Consider the following 22936-nt stretch of genomic DNA (forward strand, 5'->3'; position numbering starts at 1 on the left):
CCATCGGACACCGACGTTCGCCGCATGGCCGTGACTGTCGCCAAAACCGCGACGCAACTCACACCGCGGGCGGCAGCGCCAAACTGGTTGCGAAGCCGCAAAACCACGCACGCGCACCTCCTCCGCGCACCAAAACCGCCTGCGGACGCTGACTGACGACGACCCCTCTGCAGCACTCCATTATTAAACACACCGGAGGCGGCGCGACCGCCTCGTACGCTTCTGCTTCAGTGCTTCCGGCAGCAAAGCGAAACTAGCGCTGCTAAACCTCGGGCCATCCCCCCGCGAGCGCGACACACCCAAAGGCCAGCAGGCTCCGTCCCGTTCCCGTTCCGTGTCCCGATCGCTCCGCTGCGCTCCCCACGATGGCGTCGCACATCATCCTGCCGCCGGACGACGCCGACGAGAACCACAACCACCAGGCCGAGGAGGAGGAGCGGGAGGAGCTGGGGCGCGACGAAGACGCCGACGACGAGGAGCACGGGCACGGGCACCCCCCGGCGCTGCCACCCAAGGCGGCGCTGCCGTTCTCGGCCACGTGCGTGCGGATCTCCCGCGACTCGTACCCGAACCTCCGCGCGCTCCGCAACGCCTCCTCTGTCAGCCTCGCCGACGCCGCCTACGTCAAGATCTCCGAGGGCGACTACGGGTACGTCCTCGACGACGTCCCGCACTTCACCGACTACCTCCCCGACATCCCGGTGAGCGCCGGAAACCGATCCCCGCCCGCCTCCCGCCGCCCTGTCTCTGTAGAGGCGAATTTTTGGGTTGGGGTGCTGCGCGCCTGCGCGTTAGTACGGAGGTCGCGTCCCGGTCTGTCGATAGTCTTTGTGCAGCACGCTTCTGTAGCTTAACGATTTTTTTGTGTCGAGTAGGAGTAACTGATTTTGGGGTTATTGCTTGCCATGTTTTGGCATTTGGTCAATTGGAATTTCTGTTACGGAGATCCATTTTGGAGACTAGGATGGTGCAGCAATTGAGCGTGATTGGAGCCGTTTAACAATCAGTTGAGATTGAGGCGGGCCAAATTTAGCAAATGAATCCTTATACTACTTTCTATAAGATGTGGGTATCATGTGAATCATTGCCCGATTCGTTAGCTGGAGATATCATTTGTGTATAGTATATGTTTTTGTGCGGGAAGCAAAGGTATCACTGTTTTCTGGTTCGTGCTTCCTGCCAAAACTGTTACCACTCAACCAAAATGGAAGTTTGTAGCAAAAGGTGGAGTACTCTATTGGTGGCATTTGTCTACTTTTGTTGACGTATGCTGAATATTAATGGAAACTATGATGGTCGATTTGATGATTTGCTGTTTCTTCTTGTTGGCAGACTTACCCTAATCCACTACAAGATCATCCAGCCTATTCAACTGTCAAGTATGGCTTATCTTGCTTATACATTTCTTGGCTTCTTTCAGTTTGTTTGATCGATTTCTATTCATGTGTTGCTGTGCAATATGTTAAGCTGGAATTTTCTTCTTATCATACCAGGCAGTATTTTGTCAATGAAGATGACACTGTACCTCAAAAGGTAAAAAGATAGTTTAATCAGCACTTTGCACTGAGATATTGTTACAATAAATTTACAAGCGGTTATATCTACTGTTGTTATTACGTTCAAACAAAATATCTGCTGTTTTTACAGGTTGTTGTTCAGAAGAACAGTCGGCGTGGTGTTCACTTCCGTCGTGCTGGGCCTCGTCAGAGGGTAGGGTACCCCTAGCCACCCCCTTTACTTGTGGGAACTCATCACTCATTTCTAGGCTGACAGAAACCTTTGGACTTGAACCTTTTTAGATTTATTTTGGCACCGATGAAGTGAAGGCCTGCATTGTAACTTGTGGAGGCCTGTGCCCTGGGCTTAACACTGTTATCAGGGAACTGGTGTGTGGCTTGTCACACATGTACAATGTCAGCAGCATTTTTGGAATACAGGTGCACCCTCTTGTTAATGGTCATATATCACTCCAATATATTTTTGAATAAATTTTGCATCTCATACAAGATTTAATCCATCTCCCTATAGTTTGCTGCTGTTCAGTAAAGGTCAGCTTACTTTAGATTCTTATCACATCTTATTATGTATATCATCATGTTTTAGTGTGTCATGTACAAAATTTCAGATCATGTTTGAATGAAACAATTTAATTGCCAAAATTATAATGTACTCCGCAGATCCTTTATAATATTGAGTTAGTTACAATGTGTACCTCACATTTATACTATAATATCTTTAGAGAGAGGAACTAGTTGATTGCCAATATGGAAATGAAGCCATCCATAAATTCCTGTTCCAGGACAAAATTGGCTGCAGTGTATACCTAGGGTGATTGGTCAATTTTTGGGCCCTGTCTGGTTGGATAGCCGCGCATTACATGTGATAAGCTTTTGGTCCGGGTCGGCATCAGGGGGCTGATGTATCAATTAAGGGAGCAAAAAAAGATTTGTTCCCATTTCTTAAATGAAGAAAGAAGGGTTGATACTTAGACCAAATTTTGTTGTTTTTAGTCAAATGTACTAGGTATTTAATGACAAGAATCAGTATTATGCTGACCAGTAGGGTAATCATTTTTTATGATCCTGTAGTTTAATTATCTGAACATGTTATTACAGAATGGATACAAGGGTTTCTATTCTAGCAACTACCTTCCCCTGACACCAAAGAGCGTCAATGACATCCACAAAAGGGGTGGTACAGTTCTAGGAACATCACGAGGTGGCCATGATACAAAAAAGATTGTTGATAACATTCAAGATCGTGGAATCAATCAGGTAAACATGATTGCACCTATTGACATGACTCTTCTGATTGGAAAAGTTGACTAATATACTAGAACACCTTATCCAGGTGTATATCATCGGAGGAGATGGAACTCAGAAGGGAGCATATGAGATCTTCAAGGTAGTTATCACTGGGCATGTGGTCCTCATGACATTTGTGTTCCAGCATAAATTTAGAAGAATAGGGACCCCCTGTAAAATTGCATTGTAGTAATAAGAATATAGTAACTTCGATTTCTTTGACATGTGCTACTCTAGAAACATGGTTTACCTATATTGTTCAGTACAAGCAGGAATAGCTTTACTGAAGATATTATTTACCCTAGTTGTCTATTCATCACATACAAACTATTGGCAGGAAATCCGGAAACGTGGCCTCAAAGTTTCTGTCGCTGGAGTTCCAAAGACAATAGATAATGACATTGCGGTAATATTCTGCAAGATATGTTTACTTTCTATGCAAAAGCCTTCTCTATATACCCTATTAATATGGCCACTCATATGTGAATGTGACATGCAAAATCTCTTGATTTTTAGATCATCGACAAGTCCTTTGGTTTTGATACGGCTGTGGAAGAGGCCCAGCGCGCCATTGATTCAGCTCACGTGGAAGCTTGCAGTGCTGAGAATGGAATAGGTTTAGTAAAACTGATGGGTCGTTATAGTGGTTAGTATTCAACAGATCCCATAGAGATGCCTGCAATATTTTTGCATAGTAATTTTAATGATATCTAGGTGCCCTGAGTTGCTGAAAGTGCCTATTACTTGCAATGAAAAGAAGAAAAAACATATTTATCATAAATACTAACCAGGCACTCTTAGTTCACATAGCACATTTCTATTCTAAATTGAGAGCGAAGAACCTTTTTTTTTTTTGCTTCAGGCATCTTGACTTTACCAGCTTATCTTTTTTCACTTTCTGCTCCTTTCTTATGTTGTCTTACTGTTGCAGGGTTCATTGCGATGTACGCTACTCTTGCTAGTCGAGATGTGGTAAGTTGATGGCATCTTTATGTGCATATGTTATGTTTTGCTGTAGTCTATTCTTTTTTATTCTTGCTCGCTTTTTGGAGTATTTTTGTTTCAAATTCAAACATCAGTGTTAGAATTATGATTTCCATTTTCGACAGGACTGCTGTTTGATTCCAGAGTCTCCATTTTATCTGGACGGAGAGGGTGGATTGCTTCAATATGTAGAAAAGAGGCTGAAAGAGAACAAGCACATGGTTATTGTTGTTGCTGAGGGAGCAGGGCAGGATCTTATTGCGAAAAGCATAGCCACATCAGATCAACAAGATGCATCTGGAAATAAGCTGCTTCTTGATATTGGTCTGTGGCTGACTCACAAGATAAAGGTATATAACTAAAATATTTCTTGCTGCTGGATTTGAGCCAATTCCCTTATCTTGTAATTTTGGTATTCACTGTTCCCGGTATTGCAAAGGAACTAAATGACTCCACTATACTATATGTGGTTCTTGAAAGTTTTGGTTAATAGACCTTGTGCTAATTCCTCGTAGGACTACTTCAAAAGCAAAAAGATGGAGATGACGATTAAATACATAGGTAGCCATTTGTAACTCCTATTTCCGCTATTGATATAGTTGTAACACATTTCTAGATTGGTTTGTGACAATATTCAGTCTGAATTCGCAGATCCTACATACATGATCCGTGCTATTCCAAGCAATGCATCAGACAATGTCTACTGCACACTTCTAGCTCACAGTGCTATCCATGGCGCAATGGCGGGGTATAGCTTCACTGTTGGAATGGTCAACGGAAGACATACCTATATACCTTTCTATGTGAGTAATAACCCCTCACAGACACTATGACATTTTTTTTGCTAGTTGACTGAATGTTAGTTGTGACATCTGATCTAATGTATAGTTTTGTTACATCCTGCCTAAATTCAGCAGGAGAACATACTTACTTAGGTCAATTTAATAAAAGTTGCATTACTGATTCTGCACACCAATGATGAACACCAAACTTTTGTTTTGATGGCAGCGGGTGACATCCACAAGGAACAAGGTTAAAGTCACTGACAGGATGTGGGCAAGGCTTCTGTCGTCCACCAACCAGCCAAGTTTCCTGAGTCAGAAGGATATCGATGAAGCGAGTGAGGCGGATAGGCTGGCAAACAGGCCACCACTGCCAACGGGTGCCAGCTCTCGCGTGGCGAGGTCTTTCGATCAATCTTCGTCGTGTTCTTCAAATGGAGAGATCTAGTGATTGCTGGTGCACCACAACTGTGTACAGAAACTACTACAATGGTTCTGAGCTCAGGTGCCTGGGCAGCTTGGCGACGCAATGAGTTTTGCTCTTGTTAGTTGTTATGCATATGCCTTGCGTATAGGGGCCACACGGATATGACCCTGTTAGCACGTGTAATAAAGAAACGCCATTGATGAAGCTACTTCCTGGAGGCTCCATCTATCATGTATTTGCTGCAGAATATGAGTTATTATGCAATCGGCAGATGATCTATATGATCTTCACCTATCTGTAATACCGTGCCTTCTCTTCACCTGTGTGCTTTCACGTCGTGTGACACAAACAACATTATTCTAACTTGAAAAATTATCAGAAATATATTCAAACAAGACGGAAACGAAGGGACCCGTTGTTGCTGCTGGTAAATTTATATGCTCCATCACGGACGCAGTGATACTATATGGCGTCTCTTCCGCCGCCGCCATCCTCGAGCATGAGGCACTCTTGCAGCTGAGTCACCACGTCGGTCATGGTGGGCCGTTGTTCGGGAGCACGCTCAGTACACTTGAGGGCGATGTCAGCGGCCTTCCATGCAACATTGACATCATAATCATCTTGTATGCGTGGATCAACCACATCCTCGATGTTTTGTTGATTGAGGCGCTGCAGCACCCACATGGTGATGTTAGTGGCCTCTGGGCACTCTAGGATTGCCGGCTTCCCTGTGATCACCTCCAGCAGCACGACGCCGAAGCTGTACACGTCACACTTCTCGGTGAGACGCTGAGCTTCCACATACCTGTTCATACAAGCCATGGAAATTGTCTGAGTTACATCACGAAGATCCTTGGAAATGTGTGCTGACAAAGAAAATACTGGTGCTATTTACTCCTAAATCCTTTTCTTTAACATATTCCAAAGCATATTACTACATGGTACTCCCTCCATCACAAATTATAAGTCATTCCAAGAATCTTGGAGAGTCAAAGCATTTTAAATTTGACCAAAACTATAGAAAGAATTACAAAAAATTATAAAATCAGATAGATATACTATAAAAATATAATTAATAAAGAATTTAATGGTACTTTATTGATATCATAAATATTATTATTTTATTAAATAAATTTGGTTAAACTTGAGATGCTTTGACTCTCTAAGAATCTTGGAATGACTTATAATTTGGGATGGAGGGAGTAGGAAACAACTCATTAGAGGGAACAGGTGGAGTAAAGCATGTGTACTCAGGAGCAAAGTAGCCGAGCGTGCCAACCACCCTTGTCCTGGATACATGGGTGTCCTCATCGCGATGGAAAGCCTTTAGCAGGCCAAAATCGGCGATCTTAGCCTCAAGGTTGTCATTCAGTAGGATGTTTGACGTCTTCACGTCCCTATGGATGAGTCGCTTGGTGCACGATTTGTGAAGATACTCAAGCCCTGCAAGTACATGGGGATCAATCGTCAGGCAACGACCACAGCTGCAGCTTGCAATATTACATGATCTATATCTACTATGCACAAGACATCTATGACCTTGCGCGGAATCCAGTGCAATGCGCAGCCTCTGCTTCCAGGTTAATGATCCAGTGCTGCCATCGTCGCTCCCTGAAGAAGTTCATCAGAAGAATAGCTTCAGAGGGAAATTTAAGATGCTGCTACAGATGGAATAGCTCCTTTTTTTCTTAAAAAAAAGATGGAGTAGCGCACCTCTAAGTTTGTGTTCCAGGGTTCCTCCTGACATGTACTCGTAGACAAGCGCCATGTGCCCACCATCCTTGCAGTAACCGATCAAGGAGACAATATTCTTGTGGTGAATCTTTGTTAAGGTCTCAGCCTGAGCAACAAGAAGTAATTTACTAGGACCTCCCGATTTCTCTTCAAACTTCCTTCACATTGGTGTATCGAATAGACTTGGTAAAGCAGGTACTTTTTACCTCTGCCAGGAACTCTCCAACACCTTGCCTGGAACATTCAGATAGCAGCTTCACTGCCACACGAGTACCATCTTTCAAGGAGCCATTGTAGACTTTTCCGAAGCTTCCCTTGCCGAGCTCCAGTTGGAAGTTTTTCGTCATGGCCTTCACTTCGTTGTACGTGAACCTACGGTTCTTGATATTCAGGTTGTTGCCCGGCTCCACACTGCCTTTTACTGACAGTTCAAGTAGCAAGAACAGAGTCGAACCAGTACCGTTCGATGACATTATTGCTTACACTTGTCACAGATGCACAGAGTAGTACAACGATTTACGTGTGTTAATGCCAGTATCAAGTTTCTTACCTCGCATGAAGAAGAACAGTAGTGCTAGTGTTCCTACTACCACAAACACAACTACTGGAACAGCAATGTAGACAGCTAGCATTGAGTTGCTTTTCTTCTTTGCGGACTGACAAGAATCGCTGTTGCTGCAGAGATTTGGGTTATTACCATACCTATTAAAGGGAACAATGAGCAATCAATTAGCAACTTCAATACTTCTTTTTTTTTGGAGTGTACAAGGCCAGAAGCAGGCAGGAACTCACATACCACACCCGTACTCACGCCCACACACACCCCTATTTTGGGTTAACAATAAAGAGTTAGAAAAAATAGATAATAGCTTGATGCACATTAACCTCAGTGATAGCGAGCCATCTTGAATTCTTTTGAGAAGCCCAGGCGGGATGGATCCATTGAGCTGGTTGCCTGTCAAATCACTGAAAATGTATTGATGTCGTTTGTCAATTTTGGGAGAGCACAGACGAAAGTCACCATGGATGTTGAAAGTCATCATGGATCAGAATAACTCACATAACCATGAGAGATGGCAGCTGTGAAAGGACATCAGGAATTGAGCCCGCCAACTTATTGTGTGACAAATCTCTGAAAATATATCAGAAGCACAAAAATTATCTTCACTCACTAAAATTCACTGCAAAAATAATGTGACTGGAAACTTGTACTTACAAATACTTGAGTGATTTGAGTTTGGCAAAGTAAAATGATACATCTCCACTCAAGCCGCTGAACGAAAGGTTTCTGTGTAAACATCCAAAGGTTCAGAGGTCAGACTGTGGTGTTACTGCCTACACAATTGGACTCTTTTCTCTTGTAAAATGAAACTTACAGTGATTCGATTCTTGGAGGACTGAAGATGGCAAAGCTGCAGCTCAATCCATCCCACGAAAGTGCCTTGGGAACGCAGGGGTCACCCATCCAGTCCTTCTTCACCTGATAATTGGCCTTGATTGCCATAATGGCAGCAACTATATGTCGTTTTGATCAGTAAAACAATACAAGATAGACAGACCGACAGAGAGACAGTAGCAATTATCAGGCCATATGTTCTACAGCTGCTACTCATCAGAGTTCACTATCAATAGACTACACGAAACTTTACTTACCATCCTGAACATCTGTGGCCACGTTGGCTATGGAGATGACGTTGAAAATCTCGACGGCGTTGACAATTGGTGGCAGCGTCGAGTTCGCCGTGGCTTTTAATGAGATGTTGTAGCTGTTGGAACCATGGTGTAGCCTATTGCTGTACAGTGTATCGGATGTAAGGTACATGGGCGTGTATGCGTGATACCAAGCAATGCCATTGACTATCACGTCGAACTGACGAGTGGCGTTGCTGTCCAGGCGTTGAAGCTCCGCGAAGTGCAACATACAAATGTAGCTGTAGAAGAAATGGGAAGAACTCGATCAGCAAAAAAATAAATAAATATACGTAGTCAGTCCTGAATATATATTTAGAAGGCATTATTTACTGGTCCATTACCCTTACCCGGGGTCGGGATACACGTGGCTAGGCTCGGCGTCCCACGAGAAGTCGATGCTCTTGGCGGAGGCGTTGAGCAGGGGCACGATGGCAGTCTGCATCACGGCGGACGGCACCTCGAATCGGCTGCCAACTACGACCGGCCTCATGCCCTCCGCCGTCGAGATCTCCGACCACTCCTCCGGGTCGCTCCACGGAAACCACGTGCGGTCGTATGGGTCGTCGGGGTACCTGATCACGGCGAACCCGCTCGGCCCGTAGTCGCGCCTGGCGAGCAGGACCAGCGCCTGCGTCGCGTTCACTTGCGAGTAGAGCGTGCTCTTCACCGGCCTCACGTCCAGCCCGGAGATGAACGGCGTCCCGGTGCCAGTGTTGACGAGGCAAACCTGCACCGAGTCCGCTGGGACGACGGCGATGACCTCGGCGATCAACGGAACGTCGGGGCCGGTGATGTTCACCGTCTGCCAGAAGTTGACGCCGAGGTGGAGGTCGAACACCGGGGGCTTGCTGAGCCCGTCGTAGTTGCCGTACATGAACGTGGCTCGGAAGATGTACTTGGACCCCGGTGCCATGGACCCGATGGTGTAGCAGCTGCGCGCGGCGTCCGGGAAGCTGCGCACATTGAGGTAGCGCTTCGTGAAGGACGGGTTGATGTACTCGGCGGAGATGTTGCGGTTGGAGCCGGCGTCGGTGAAGCCAACGTCGGAGACGTACGGCAGCTTGGTGGCGCTGTCCACGTAGCTGCTCTTTCCTGGGAGGCCGCAGTCTATGCTTATGAATCCTGAGCGCGGACTCAATCATCCATGCACAAACACCATCAGTATAGTATCAATCAACGGAATAGCTCGAATTATTCTTACTTTTTGATGAATGTTAGAGCGAACGAGATCAGAGCTCATCACCTGTGCTAGACGGCGACTCCTCGCCATGAACTCCAAGTACTACCACAGTGGCGGCGGTAAGGACAAGCAGGAGTAAACAAGGCCGTGCCACCATTGCTCTCCGCATTGAGCTCCCCGTTGCACTGGGCGAGGACATGCCACTCTTCCCTATCATCAATGCAATCAAAGTCAAGTCCACTACTCCAATCCTTGCCATAGCAAACAATGTGAACCGGAATCGCAACATAAGTTGTGGCCATGTGAGCTCGGTTTAAGAACTCGTAGAAGTGGGCTTTACAAACCCCCAAGTTGTAGGTGATACGGCTTTATCAATTTTTTCTCTGGTTTATGTTTCAAAATTGACACATGTATGATAGACTATTGATAGTGTGCATAGTGTTGACCTCTTGTTCCCAAGGTAAGGAAGCTCGCGAAAAATGCTGAGACAGATATTTATTACGTACTCGCTTTTGTGTAATCTCCTTCGAGATAAAGCATTAGGAATTTTGTGAAAAACCATATGCAAGTTAGGCGGATTTATGTATTTCATATGCCCCCTTTTCCCATCAACAGACATAATTTTAGCCTCCAAACTTATTTAAGCCTTGCCAACAGAGAGTGCTCGATCACCTCTCTTGAAACTCAAGCATAAGGGTTCACAAGTCACAACACAGATGTTCTGGTTCACCTAGAGGATCCGACAGGGCAAGTTGACTTCTATACAGATCTGGTTAACGACCATCCTATGACAACGATGTAATTTGGTAATTACCACAAGTGGACTTTCTGGTTCTATGATAAGGACCATGGACTCCCTACAAGTGGGAGAAAAAACATTCAATAGGGGCTGTTTTTGGTAGGATAGCGTGGGCAACTATCATGGATTCATGACAAATGTTCATGTGTATGCAATTAACGTATGTATGGACCATTGCATAAATTTAGGATGAGTAGTAGAGCCATCTAGATTCTTCTCCCACTTATCGTTTATCATCCTCCCCCATTGCACACATATGCGTCCGAAGTGTGCACACATGATTTACAAACACTCCCCTTTGGAAAAATCTCTCGCCTTGTGCATGTCTCATTAAAAACTTCCCGTCTTAAAAAATTTATTGAAAAGATAAAAGAAAAGAGTAGATTGTGCAAGCTGTGTTACACCCGTTATCTCGTTAAAAAACCTTGCGTGAGAAAGCTTAATAAAAAAACACTAAGAAAGAAATAGTATATAACAGTTGATCTTTAGGGTCACGTCTTCAGAACCAACTCGTAATTTAGGTTTTATGATTAGTTTTATGGGCCAGCTTGTGATCTTCATGATCACAACCATGGGTATGCGGCTTCAAAGGTTCTCTCCCCCATGAACCTTGTAACGCTTTTAAGCCATCTCATTCCAATTCCATGTTTACATTTGTGGCTAAAGGTGTACAAAGACTTTCTGAACAAATATGCGATGTTTCACATGACTTAGTTTGCATGATATTTATCTCACTCTTCTAGAGCTTGCGGGATAAAAAGAACTTTGGAGAAGTATGCTCTATGACATTGCTCTTCATGTGGCCCATATATGTTATGTAGCACAAACAACATTATCTTCATAGATAATGGTTGAGGAAGTGTTATGTAGCACAAACAACATTATCTTCATAGATAATGGTTGAGGAAGTGTTAAGACCCAGGTCACATGATTTCTAGATGTGTCTGATCATCTATTTGGGTCAAACACATTCTAGTGTGGCCTATAAGCGCGATTATCTCAAGTAGTTGGTTAAAGTAACAACCAAAGTTTGTTTCATAGACCATCATAAAATGGTTGTACCAACAAAGAGAAAACACAAACTAGTCTAGGATCTAACATATTATGTGGGCTAGATGTATAAACAACATCCACATACCCTAATATTATTTGGTCTTGGTTCTTCAGGAATCATAACCCAAGGGTCTGGTGTACCTTGTAATAAGTACTTCAGGACAGTCTTGATACCAACCCAATGTCTTTAGATTAGGATAATATTGTACCTTGCTAACAAGTTCAATGCAAACTCAATATCTAGTCTTAAGCCTAAATATATTTGTGCTCCAATGGTGCTCAAGTAGGGAAATTTAGGTCCCAATACTTCTTCATCATCACCCTTGCACCTAAACTGGTCCTTATCCACTTACTTGGATTGGACCACCATGGGCGGTTTTAGAGGGTGACACTTGCCTATATTGAGTTTCTCAAGTACCCTCCTATTTGTATGGGTAGACTAGTGCACAAACATTCTTTCAGGCAGATGCTTGAGTTGTAAACCCAAGCAAAACTCAGCTTTTACCTAAGTGTTTCATCTCTAATTCTTTACTGAACTAGTTGCATCATCGAGTATGACATAGGCTGTAGAATCATCACCTCAAGACCTTGAATTCCTCTTTGCAACCATCGACAATGAGATCGATGACCCAGAGTCGTTGTCCTCGTAGGGGCTCCCAGAAGCACCCCTCCCCTTGTAGATAAAGACCACAAACTGGCCGCCTGCCAATGAAATCGATGCCTGCAATGGCAATCTTATCGTGGCAATCGCCGAAGTCATCGTAGAAAACATGATCCCAATTAAAAATCATCTTATTTTGTTAGAAGATTTATTGGACTAAACCCTAATCAATAGATAGAAAAACTGTAAAAAAGGATGGGTGCCCTCCTCTTCTTGTCTCCGGAAGATGCACCGGAGAGGGAGAAGGAGAGGTGCCCTAGGTGCGACGACAGCGGAGCGAGGAGCGGTGGCGGTAGCGATTTAGATATGCTTTGGACTGGGTTATGAAGCGTTGGATCTTGCAGCATGTCTAATATTATGGGATTGGTCATTGGATTCGGCATAAGGACTACATTTTGGCTCTGGCGTTTAAGAGAAGTCATTGGGGAAGAAGAGAATGAAAGATTCTGGATAGAATATTATGTATTTTTATTTTATATTTTCTCATGTGTAACTTGAGGGTGTACTATGCTGAGATTTAATATAAGTCATCCTTCCATTTACAAAAAATATCACTTCCTCAATGTCCTCTATATATACTGCCAATGATATTCAAATCATAACATAGATCAAGATGATGCAGAAACCTGTCGACGAAAGCTAGTCGGCAGTCTACCCTGGGGTATACCGACGGTAGTAGTTTATCGGTAGACGGTGCGTAAACTACGAACTCGATGGTGACGCAAGACACAGACAAGCTTTTTATCCAGGTTCGGCCGCCGCGTGGGCGTAATACCTACGTCCTGCGTCTGATTGTATTGGATTGTGTTGAGAAAATAATGTGTATGATCTGTCCTCTAGGAGACCCCTGCCCCTCCTTATATATCCTGAAGGGACAGAGTTACAAGCAAAGTATCCTATTTGGTACAATATCTTGTAGCCTTGCGGTGCACGCCGACCAGTCGTGCGCCGCACGTCTTCATCCTGTGGGCCGAGCCACCTCTGACGGTGCGGCCCATATAGGCCCATGAGGGTATAGGGGTCTATACCCCCACAGCTAGTCCCCGAGCACCATGTATTGTGATGTAACACGCCGTCTTGAGCTTCTTCGATCAGTGAGACTTGACGTCTTCAATAAGCAAGAAAGTCGTCCAAACAGTTGCAACGGTATTTTGACCAACTCAAAAGACAGTTGATCAACATTGACATCGAAGAAGCAGGTTGTTCGAAGAACGCATGGTGCTCTAAATTAAAAAAGATTTCTTTCCTGGTGAAGTGTCACTACAAGAATTCTGAGTTTCTGTGACAATTAGATTATGACGATAACAGCCTGTTTCCTGTCACAGTTTGCCTGCAGTGACGAAGTGTATGTCGTCACAGAAGGTGGGTCACTAAACAGCTTCTATGACCACCAAATAGCTTTGTCATTGATACAGTGACGATAGTCCTCCTGTCATTGATGCAATGACGAGACTAAATCGTCATAACAAATTAAACAGAATAATACATGTATGATGACATGGCAAGTGATGTGGCAAATGTTATGACATGGTAATTCATATTCAGCCTGTGATTTTTTATTTTTTAATTTGGCGGACAATTTTTTCTGGCCTAGCCAATTTCTTCGGCCTACATATTGCAACCCATAAATTTTTCTCAGCCCACACAATTTAGCCCATATATTTTGTTTCAACACAATTCAGCTCATACATTTTTTTAACATCTCATTTACAGCCAGATTGTGAAACAAGAATTCATCAATTACAACTCATTTATGTTCATCAATCACAATCAAATAGGAAACTAGAATTCATGCATTACAACCTATTTACATGCATTGGCTGATGATACTGAAGCTATATTACTATAACTAAAAATGAATGTTGCTTCTGTTGTTGTTGCTATTGACCTGCAGAAAACACAAACAAATTAAAGGGTAAGTTTGAGACCTTATAGTGTAATATGGGGGGTGTTCTTGCCCCCAAAATAGCTTCAGATTCATTAAATTTGATAAAATATAGGAGGCACTTTCATTAGTTGAGCAATATAGCAGTAATAACCAACTTTAGATAATCCAGCAAGAGATAGCATGCAATTTACTTCAGTACAAGAATATAGGCAAACGGTGGTACTACTGAACAGCAATATTAAGAAAAAGAAATGAAGAACATGCAAGCTACTAATTTCTAGCTCACTTTTAGCTAACTCTGAATCAGTTCGGTGAGACAGACACGTTAGTTCAATGACTTCTGAAAAATCAACAGAGTACTATCAACTATCTCTAGAAGGCTAGCAGTAGCACACAGCACACAAGATTTAGACTTGCATTTGCAGAGAAAGACACGACCAGCTGTATATCTCTAGAAATAAAAGCATTGAAATATGCATAACTGCATATAGTGTCAGCTGCATCAACCGGCAGCAACAGCCCAGAAACAGTGACTTTCACTCATGTTTTCAAAACAAATATCAGCCTATGTGCAGCACAGTCATAGCACAAGCAGTTGCCTGCTTACTCTAGTTTGTTAGCTCAGAGCATAGGCACAATTAATTTGGTTATGTACGCTTACACTAGTAGCAAGGAAATGCCAAAACGCATGTATAGGTATAGAAGCTTTTGCCTTTTTCACTCTTACTTTTCAAATGAAGAAATTAGTCATTGTAGAGCTTTGATTCTCTCCCCAATCCTCTCCCTCCTCACCTAAAAAAGAAGATTTTGAATAAATAAACTGATTAACTAGCAGAACAGAACAATTCATTAATTCTCTAAACTAAGGAGAAAAGGTTTTGGTATAGTACTAATCAGAGTGCTAGATTGGCCCATAGTTGATTATCACACCTTACTAGTACTCAAGCATACAGAAGTAAGCACTAGCCCCAGGCCTCTTGTTTATAGCATCATGTAAAGCAAATAAGAAAGGGCATGATTCAGTGAGGAAACTGGTAAAAACTTCTACCCAAGGAATCCCACAATTTCATTCAGAACAAGTAGCCACTAACTGGTATAAATTTCTCCCCAACGAATCTCACAATTTCATTTAGAAAAAAGAAAGGTCATGATTCATGCACAAGTAGTATTACAAAATTACTCAGAAAAAAAGAAAGTCCATGATCCATGCCACAATTCACCACCGCTACCTATACGGAAGCAACCCTGCCGGGATCTATCTGTGAGGGTGAGAGGGAGTTAATTAGGAAGAGGGAGAAAGTGTTTGCTGACCACTTACTAGGAGATGAAGCTCCACCTTCAGAGCTGTAGCTATGAGCGGATCTGGGCCATCGTCGAGTAGGGGGAGGAGATCCAGAGTGCCGTTGTTGCGGACGAAGGAGGAGCTGCGGATCCGGTCACGGAGACCACTGCCTACCTCTCTAGGCACACGTTCGGCAGAGATCTTGGGGAAGAGTGGAGTAGCCTCCTCGCCCCATGGTCAGCAGGCGAACTGCACGACGCTCCCTCATGCCGCAGTTGCTCGGGCATGGCCTCACCGCGCATGCACCTCGTGCTACGGCCTCGCCAACGCCTGCCTGAGAGAGGGAGGGAGGGGAGAGGAGGAAGAGGCGCATGGGGAGTGAGGGAGGGAGATGATAGAGGGAGGTTCATCACGGGGTGGGTGAGGAGGAAGCACTCGTGACTTCGTGACTCCCAGAAAGGAGTGCGCTGGGTGCGGCTGGGGAGGGGTGGGAGGGAGTGAGTGCTAGGGTTTGTCATATATTTATACAGCATGAGAGTATTGCTTGCCATCCGATCGCAAATCAACGGCCATAAGATCATGGGCCAAACACAATTGGGCCGACCTCTCATTATGTTGTTGGGTTGTTTGTTTTTTTAATTTTTTTTGTAGAAATAGATTTAATTAGTTCTAAAATACAAAAAATAATATATGATCCTTATACAAATCACAGTTTTTACATGAATTTACCCCTTTTGTTAAAATCATTTGAATTTTTTATGGGATTATTATACACTAAAATCACGTTGACATGCAAGTATGTAGATTTTTCTAAACAATTTTAGATATTATCACATTTATTCTATGGTAATTCAACAGATAATTATAATAATAACTAAATTTAGTTAGAAAATTCTTGAAATCAACATAACAATATATTTTGAGTCTTTTATTTTTCATTTGAGGTCTTTTTTTGGCTAGTTTGACCTAGTTTGACCAAGTCAAACATTGGATTTTTTAGAAAAAAACACTTTGACCGGACCCTATATGGTCCCAGCTACAAAAGTCATGAATACAAAGTTTATCCAGATCATCAAGATACACATTTGGTGTAATGGTTAACTTTTCATCTGAGAGGATTTGGACCACTCAAATTTTGAAATTTTAATTTTTCACGGCTATACTCACGTTTTCGGGACCCTAGACGGCCCCAACTCGAAAAGTCATGAATAGCAAGTTTGTTCCACTCATCAATATCTACATTTGATACGTAGGACATTTTTGCATTTGACAAAGCATTATGAAAGTGCAATTCTAAATCCACAGGTTCTGCATATAGTTTCATTAAGTCTATGTGTGATTCAAGACTGTGGCTAGAGTTTACAAACAATTTCTCAAATGCAAAAATGTCCTATGTATGAAATGTGTATCTTCATGAGCTCTAGCTACCTTGTATTCAAAAGATTTTCATTTGAGGTCATTTAGTGCCTTGTTTGACCAGGTTTGACCAAGTCACGCCTTGGGTTTTCAAAAAATGTGACTAGAGTTTACTGGAACTTTTCCAAATGCAAAATTGTACTATGTATCAAAGGTAGACCTTGGTGAGGTCTAACTCTTTTGTATTCAAAAATTTTTCATTTGAGGTCTTTTATTGGCTAGTTTGACCAAGTCAAACATTGGATTTTCAGAAAAAAAACACTTTGACCGGACCCTAGATGGTCCCATCTACAAAAGTCATGAATACAAAGTTTGTCCAGATCATCAAGACACACATTTGGTGTAATGGTCAACTTTTCATCTGAGAGGATTTGGACCACTCAAATTTTTAAATTTCAAATTTTCACGGCTATACTCACGTTTTCGGGACCCTAGAAGGCCCCAACTCGAAAAGTCATGAATAGCAAGTTTGTTCCACTCATCAAGACCTACATTTGATACATAGGACATTTTTGCATTTGACAAAGGCCTTGTTTAGTTTTCAAAATTTTTCAAGATTCCCCGTCACATCGAATCTTGCGACACATGCACGAAGCATTAAATATAGACGAAAATAAAAACTAATTACGCAGTTTATCTGTAAATCGCGAGATGAATCTTTTGATCCTAGTTAGTCTATGATTGGATAATATTTGCCACAAACAAACGAAACTGCTACAGTAGCGAAATCCAAAATTTTTCTCAAACTAAACAAGGCCAAAGCGTTATGAAAGTGCAGTTCTAAATCCACAAGTCCCGCATATGGTTTCATAAAGTCTATGTGTGATTCAAGACTGTGGCTAGAGTTTACAAATACTTTCTCAAATGCAAAAATGTCCTATGTATGGAATGTGTATCTTGATGAGCTCTAACTACCTTGTATTCAAAAGATTTTCATTTGAGGTCATTTAGTGCCTTGTTTGACCAGGTTTGACCAAGTCACGCCTTGGATTTTTGAAAAATGTGACTAGAGTTTACTAGAACTTTTCTAAATGCAAAATTGTACTATGTATCAAAGGTAGACCTTGGTGAGGTCTAACTTCTTTGTATTCAAAAGTTTTTTATTTGAGGTATTTTATTGGCTAGTTTGACCAAGTCAAACATTGGATTTTTCAGAAAAAAATACTTTGACCGGACCCTAGATGGTCCCAGCTACAAAAGTCATGAATAAACAAAAAATACATATTGAAAAACCTACATGGGGCTCTAACTGATGCCTGCGAATGTGGTCAGGAGACTGAGATGCCAAGTTTTGGATCTCTTTTTGCCAGCATCCAAACTCCAGAATACAAAAAGTGTCGAACACTCCCCTCTAGCAGAAAAGGGATTGGTCTTCAGTGGCTAGCGCGAGATGAAATGGTCGCAGGTCCCAGGTTCAAACCCTGTGGCTGCCGACATTTTTGTGTTTTTTTTTTGATTTTTTTATCCAATCCTATATGGGGCTATAACTATGGTGTTTTTTTTTGAATTTTTTTCATCCAATCCTACATGGGGCTCTAACTAGGGCATACGGTAGTGTGCACCAACGACTAAAGAGGATAACATAATATTTTAAAAATAACTATAATAGATTTATATTTATAATGATCAATAATTGTTACAATCTATCATCACAAATACTAATATTTTGGTGTTTTCTTTTGAAATTTTCTTCCTCCAATCCTACGTGGGACTAGGAGTTAACTAGGACGGAGATAATTTACCTAGGACATATGATAGTGTGCACCAATGACCATGTGGGATAACAAGATATTTTAAAAATAATTGTAATAGATTTATATTTTATGACAACTAACTATTGTCACAATCTATCGTCATAAATCCCATGCAGCTAGATGCTATGACGTTGTTTATGACGAAGACATAGTTTGGTCATAAACTTTTGTCATCCACTAAACAGTCGTCATAAACAGCCTGCATTTATGACAGATAGGTGTTCTGTCATCTGGTAATCGTCATAGAAGCCCAGATTTCTTATAGTGTGTGCCCACTTTACTTTTCTGAAAAGTATAGACCTCAAAAAAGCAAGCATATTCACCGCAAGGTGAAGTGTGACCACTTAGTCCCCGAGCCTGGTAGTAGGTGACGTAGGCACATGGTGCCAGGGTCAAAAAAGTTTTCATAGAAATTTCAAAATTGTGATGCATCGCCAGATGCATCGTACTGATGTAGTCCCCGAGCTTGCTGGAAGGCGAAGTATGAGCCTTGTAGCAAGGTCTAAAAATTGAATTACCTAGTCCAATTCATATGTAACTAAGAAAAGCAGTCCCCAAGCTACGGTCGGAGAGTGATCGAAGCAAGTCCCGAGCACAGCGCATGGAGTGATTGATGAGTCTTCGAGCACGATCGGTAGTCAGCACAGTCCCCGAGCACGACATAGAGACTGATCGGCCAGTCCCCGAGCGTGGTTGGGAACGTAAACGTGCTCGGTGGTCGGCACAGTCCCCGAGCACGGCGTAGAGACTGGTAGACAAGTCCCTGAGCGTGGTTGGGAACGTAAACGTGCTCGGTGGTCGGCACAGTCTTCAAGCACAGCGTAGAGAGTAGTCGACAAGTCACCGAGCGTGGTTGGGAACGTAAATGTGCTCGGTGGTCGGAGCAGTCCCCGGGCACAGCGTAGGTAATAGTCGATGAGTCCCCGAGCGTAGCTTGTCGACTAGACCAAACTCCTGAAAAATAAATATAGAGAATAGGTAGTACATGATGTATAAATAATAAAAAATCAGTACTGAGATAAGTTTTAGATTTTTTGTTATAAAATTAGCACAAGTAGTTAATTCATCCTAGAGCTTGTACCAGCTCTGGTCTAGCCAACAATCAGCATGAGGTGCGGAACCTAGACACGCGTGGGATTGCCAGCCTCGCCAGAGAGCTACTGCCGACCACCCGGAACGCAGAGGACGGATCTCATGCACGTGTAGGGAGGAGTCGGGGACAGTACCGGCTCTGGAAAACTCGTGTAGAAGAAAAAACTAGTCGGCTAACCAAAAAGTTATTTTGAAGGATAAAAAATATTATGCCAAAAATAAATAAAATATTAGAAGTGTACTTATCTTTGGACGAAAGTTTGGTCGGTGACGACAATTGTGTGGCCCTCGAGCTTTTTGACTTGTTGTCATGACGGTGGTCGCGGTTGTCGTAGCACCGTTCTTCGCGGCGATTATTATTGCGACTAACGGTCAGAGCAAGTAGGCTAAAAAACTTGGTCAATAGCCCGAGCAGGTCGGTGTCGTCGACCTGCCTTCCTTTGTAGCACGGAAGCAGGTGACACGTTGTCGGCGTGGTCGGAGACGTTGCTGGAGTAGTCAGAGTCGTTGCCAGCATGGTTGAAGCCACGACCGACGTCGATGAAAAACTGATTGGCGCAGATCGGATCTACGCCTCCTCCGTGGTCGTGGCGGTGAAGCTGTTGAAGCTGACGGTGAACGTGAAGCTGTCCGCCATGCGCAAAGTCGGGGATGATGGCCATCTTGTTCGTCTAGGAAGCTGTACGCACACCCCCTACCTGGCGCGCCACTGTCGACGAAAGCTAGTCGGCAGTCTACCCTGGGGTATACCCACGGTAGTAGTTTATCGGTAGACGGTGCGCAAACTACGAACTCGATGGTGACGCAAGACACAGACAAGCTTTTTATCCAGGTTCGGCCGCCGCGTGGGCGTAATACCTACGTCCTGCGTCTGATTGTATTGGATTGTGTTGAGAAAATAATGTGTATGATCTGTCCTCTAGGGGACCCCTGCCCCTCCTTATATATCCTGAAGGGACAGAGTTACAAGCAAAGTATCCTATTTGGTACAATATCTTGTAGCCTTGCGGTGCACGCCGACCAGTCGTGCGCCGCACGTCTTCATCCTGTGGACCGAGCCACCTCTGACGGTGCGGCCCATATAGGCCCATGAGGGTATAGGGGTCTATACCCCACAAAACCCTTTTAGAGATTTCTTGATAAACACGTAGGATGATCACCATTGTTTTTGTAACCTCTCTTCATGAGAAAATTACTCGGATGGTTGAACCATATCCTTTTGGATTATTGCAACCCATACAACGATCACTGTAAGCGGATGCTATACATGCTATGGTTATGATTCAGACAAAGGGATCTTGAATCCTTTAGGACTCTCACATAGATTTTCAAATGTATTGATCCATATAAGTACATAGTCACAACACTATTCAACTGTGTTTTCCTTCTTCAAGGTAGTTGCCATAGAGATTAAGTTGAAGGGATTGTGATGCCTAAGAGAGGTGAATTAACTCACTCATAAACTAAGACCAAGAACCACTTATAAAAAACTACAGAAGATTTATTTAGGTGTTTTTTAAAGTATTGGTATCTCTAACGCCAAAGAATTTGCACCATAGGTTTCAAACCTATCAACTAACCTAGGAAGCTAGACTAAAAGCATAGAACCAAGGAAGCGAGAATGTAATTGTGGAATAAAAAGATCGAGAATACAAACTTCTGCACGATTATGTTTTTACTGTGGTATTAGAAAGATCACACTTTTCATTAGTCCTCGTGAAACCCCTCCCAAGGACCAAGCTTTTGGTCGGGTTACTCCATGGATAGCTCATGGGGCCTTTCTCACGCGCTGTATTTTTTCCCAGGTGTTATAGAATGTGTTAGTATTATCTTTTTTGTTGGATGTGTGATGCTAGAAGTGTTTTTTAACATATTGTATCATCTCAATGTAACATATGTGTGCTAATTTGGATACCAAGACTAATTGTTAGTCATCTAAAGTTCAATTTCATAAGTCATCGCTAACGGATGGAGTAATTTTTATTCGATAACTAGTCCACTAGGTAGTATAAAGAGAAGTTATAATGGCCCAAACGTCATAAATCTTTTTAGCTAATTCCATGCACTTAGAGCATCTCCAAGAGATTAGCCAAAACACTAGCAAAAATTTACTGATTTAGCTACTCTCTAAAATAGATTTAATAAAAAAATATTAGAGTACTCTAACAGACTCTGTAAAAAGATGGCTAGTAAGGTAGGCTATCCAAAAGTAGAGAGCAAATAAGGTGAGATGAGGAGCTACTAAATTGAAAGAGTCGTTTACAGAGTCTATTGGAAACGTTTTTCTTTCAATAATAGCTAAATTTACCTTTAAAATAATTTAGCTAATTTCTTGGAGATGCTCTTACACTGTCTTCTAACTATATTTACACCACCTTACTTTTATATTTACAATGATTTCTTTAGTGTAATTTGTTAGACGGAATGATGCAATTTGGATATAACCCAACTTTTATTTCTGTGGATTGCAGATCTCATGCCAATTTTTCAGAGAAATTCACAAATTATTTCTATAATGAATTACCAGTATCAGAGAATAAATGTCAAATTATTCACAAATTTTAAAGTAAAATAATAAATTATCCACAAATGGCACTGAGATCCATCAGTTGCTGCGTGCGCTCGTGAGGCCTACGGCCAGCGGGGACCGCCTGCACGCGCTTCTGCAGCCGGGTGCCTGCGCTGGGCGAGGACGCGAGGTGCAGTTGACCGCATGAGAGAGAGAGAGAGGTAGGGCCGCTCGCGTCCCACTCCCGCGGTCCCGCCCGCCTGAACCAAGGCCCGAAAACCGGTTATCTTTCAGGCCCTGTTTAGTTTGCTACCCAAAAATTTTTCATCCATCCCATCAAATCTTTGAACACATGCATAAAACATTAAATGTACATAAAAAAATAAACTAATTACACAGTTTGGTTGAAAATCGCGAGATTAATCTTTTAAACCTAGTTACTTCATGATTAGCCTTAAGTGCTACAGTAACCCACATGTGCTAATGACAAATTAATTATGCTTAATAGATTTGTCTTGCAGTTTCCTGTCGAGCTATGTAATTTGTTTTTTTATTAGGCCTTGTTTAGTTTCCAAAAAATTTTGCAAAATTTTTCAGATTCCCCGTCACATAGAATCTTTAGACACATGCATGAAGTACTAAATATAGACAAAAATAAAAACTAATTGCACAGTTTGGTCGGAATTGACGAGACAAATCTTTTGAGCCTAGTTAGTCCATGATTGGACAATATTTGTCAAATACAAACGAAAGAGCTACAGTGTCCATTTTGTAAAATATTTTGGAACTAAACAAAGCCTTAGTTTCTAAAAACCTCTCCCGACATCCTTCCGACATATCCGATGTGACATCCAAAAAATTTTTATCTCCAATCTAAAC

At 42.5% G+C, this 22936-nt stretch overlaps 2 protein-coding genes across 2 annotated transcripts; one reads left to right on the forward strand and one right to left on the reverse strand.

Annotated features, from left to right (window-relative positions):
• Positions 148–5298, forward strand: LOC8084429 (ATP-dependent 6-phosphofructokinase 6). The gene is made up of 14 exons (XM_002440065.2): positions 148–701; positions 1333–1379; positions 1494–1533; positions 1648–1710; positions 1800–1937; positions 2616–2774; positions 2851–2904; positions 3142–3210; positions 3321–3450; positions 3736–3776; positions 3914–4138; positions 4304–4349; positions 4440–4591; positions 4797–5298. The coding sequence occupies exons 1-14, from the start codon at positions 366–368 to the stop codon at positions 5016–5018; spliced, it is 1722 nt and encodes a 573-aa protein (XP_002440110.1). The 5' UTR covers positions 148–365; the 3' UTR covers positions 5019–5298.
• On the reverse strand, positions 5331–9905 carry LOC8084430 (putative leucine-rich repeat receptor-like serine/threonine-protein kinase At2g19230). Its single transcript, XM_021448200.1, has 13 exons — positions 9710–9905; positions 8771–9545; positions 8385–8662; positions 8108–8246; positions 7948–8019; positions 7792–7863; positions 7617–7697; positions 7282–7433; positions 6938–7209; positions 6711–6837; positions 6537–6608; positions 6248–6440; positions 5331–5802 (listed from the first exon to the last, which is right to left on the reverse strand). The coding sequence occupies exons 1-13, from the start codon at positions 9903–9905 to the stop codon at positions 5460–5462; spliced, it is 2772 nt and encodes a 923-aa protein (XP_021303875.1). The 3' UTR covers positions 5331–5459.

The sequence above is a fragment of the Sorghum bicolor genome, chromosome 9 (assembly GCF_000003195.3).
Source record: "Sorghum bicolor cultivar BTx623 chromosome 9, Sorghum_bicolor_NCBIv3, whole genome shotgun sequence".
NCBI lineage: Eukaryota > Viridiplantae > Streptophyta > Magnoliopsida > Poales > Poaceae > Sorghum > Sorghum bicolor.

Bases quoted from the DNA above. Each gene is read 5' to 3' on its own strand.
- LOC8084429 (XM_002440065.2), top strand. From the start codon at position 366: ATGGCGTCGCACATCATCCTGCCGCCGGACGACGCCGACGAGAACCAC. The intron at 702-1,332 runs GTGAGCGCCGGA...TCTTGTTGGCAG, and splicing joins ACTACCTCCCCGACATCCCG to ACTTACCCTAATCCACTACA. The intron at 4,350-4,439 runs GTAGCCATTTGT...CTGAATTCGCAG, and splicing joins GATGACGATTAAATACATAG to ATCCTACATACATGATCCGT.
- LOC8084430 (XM_021448200.1), bottom strand. From the start codon at position 9,905: ATGGCCACAACTTATGTTGCGATTCCGGTTCACATTGTTTGCTATGGC. The intron at 8,020-8,107 runs GTAAGTTTCATT...ATGTTTACACAG, and splicing joins CCTCCAAGAATCGAATCACT to AAACCTTTCGTTCAGCGGCT. The intron at 7,698-7,791 runs GTGAGTTATTCT...ATACATTTTCAG, and splicing joins CTGCCATCTCTCATGGTTAT to TGATTTGACAGGCAACCAGC.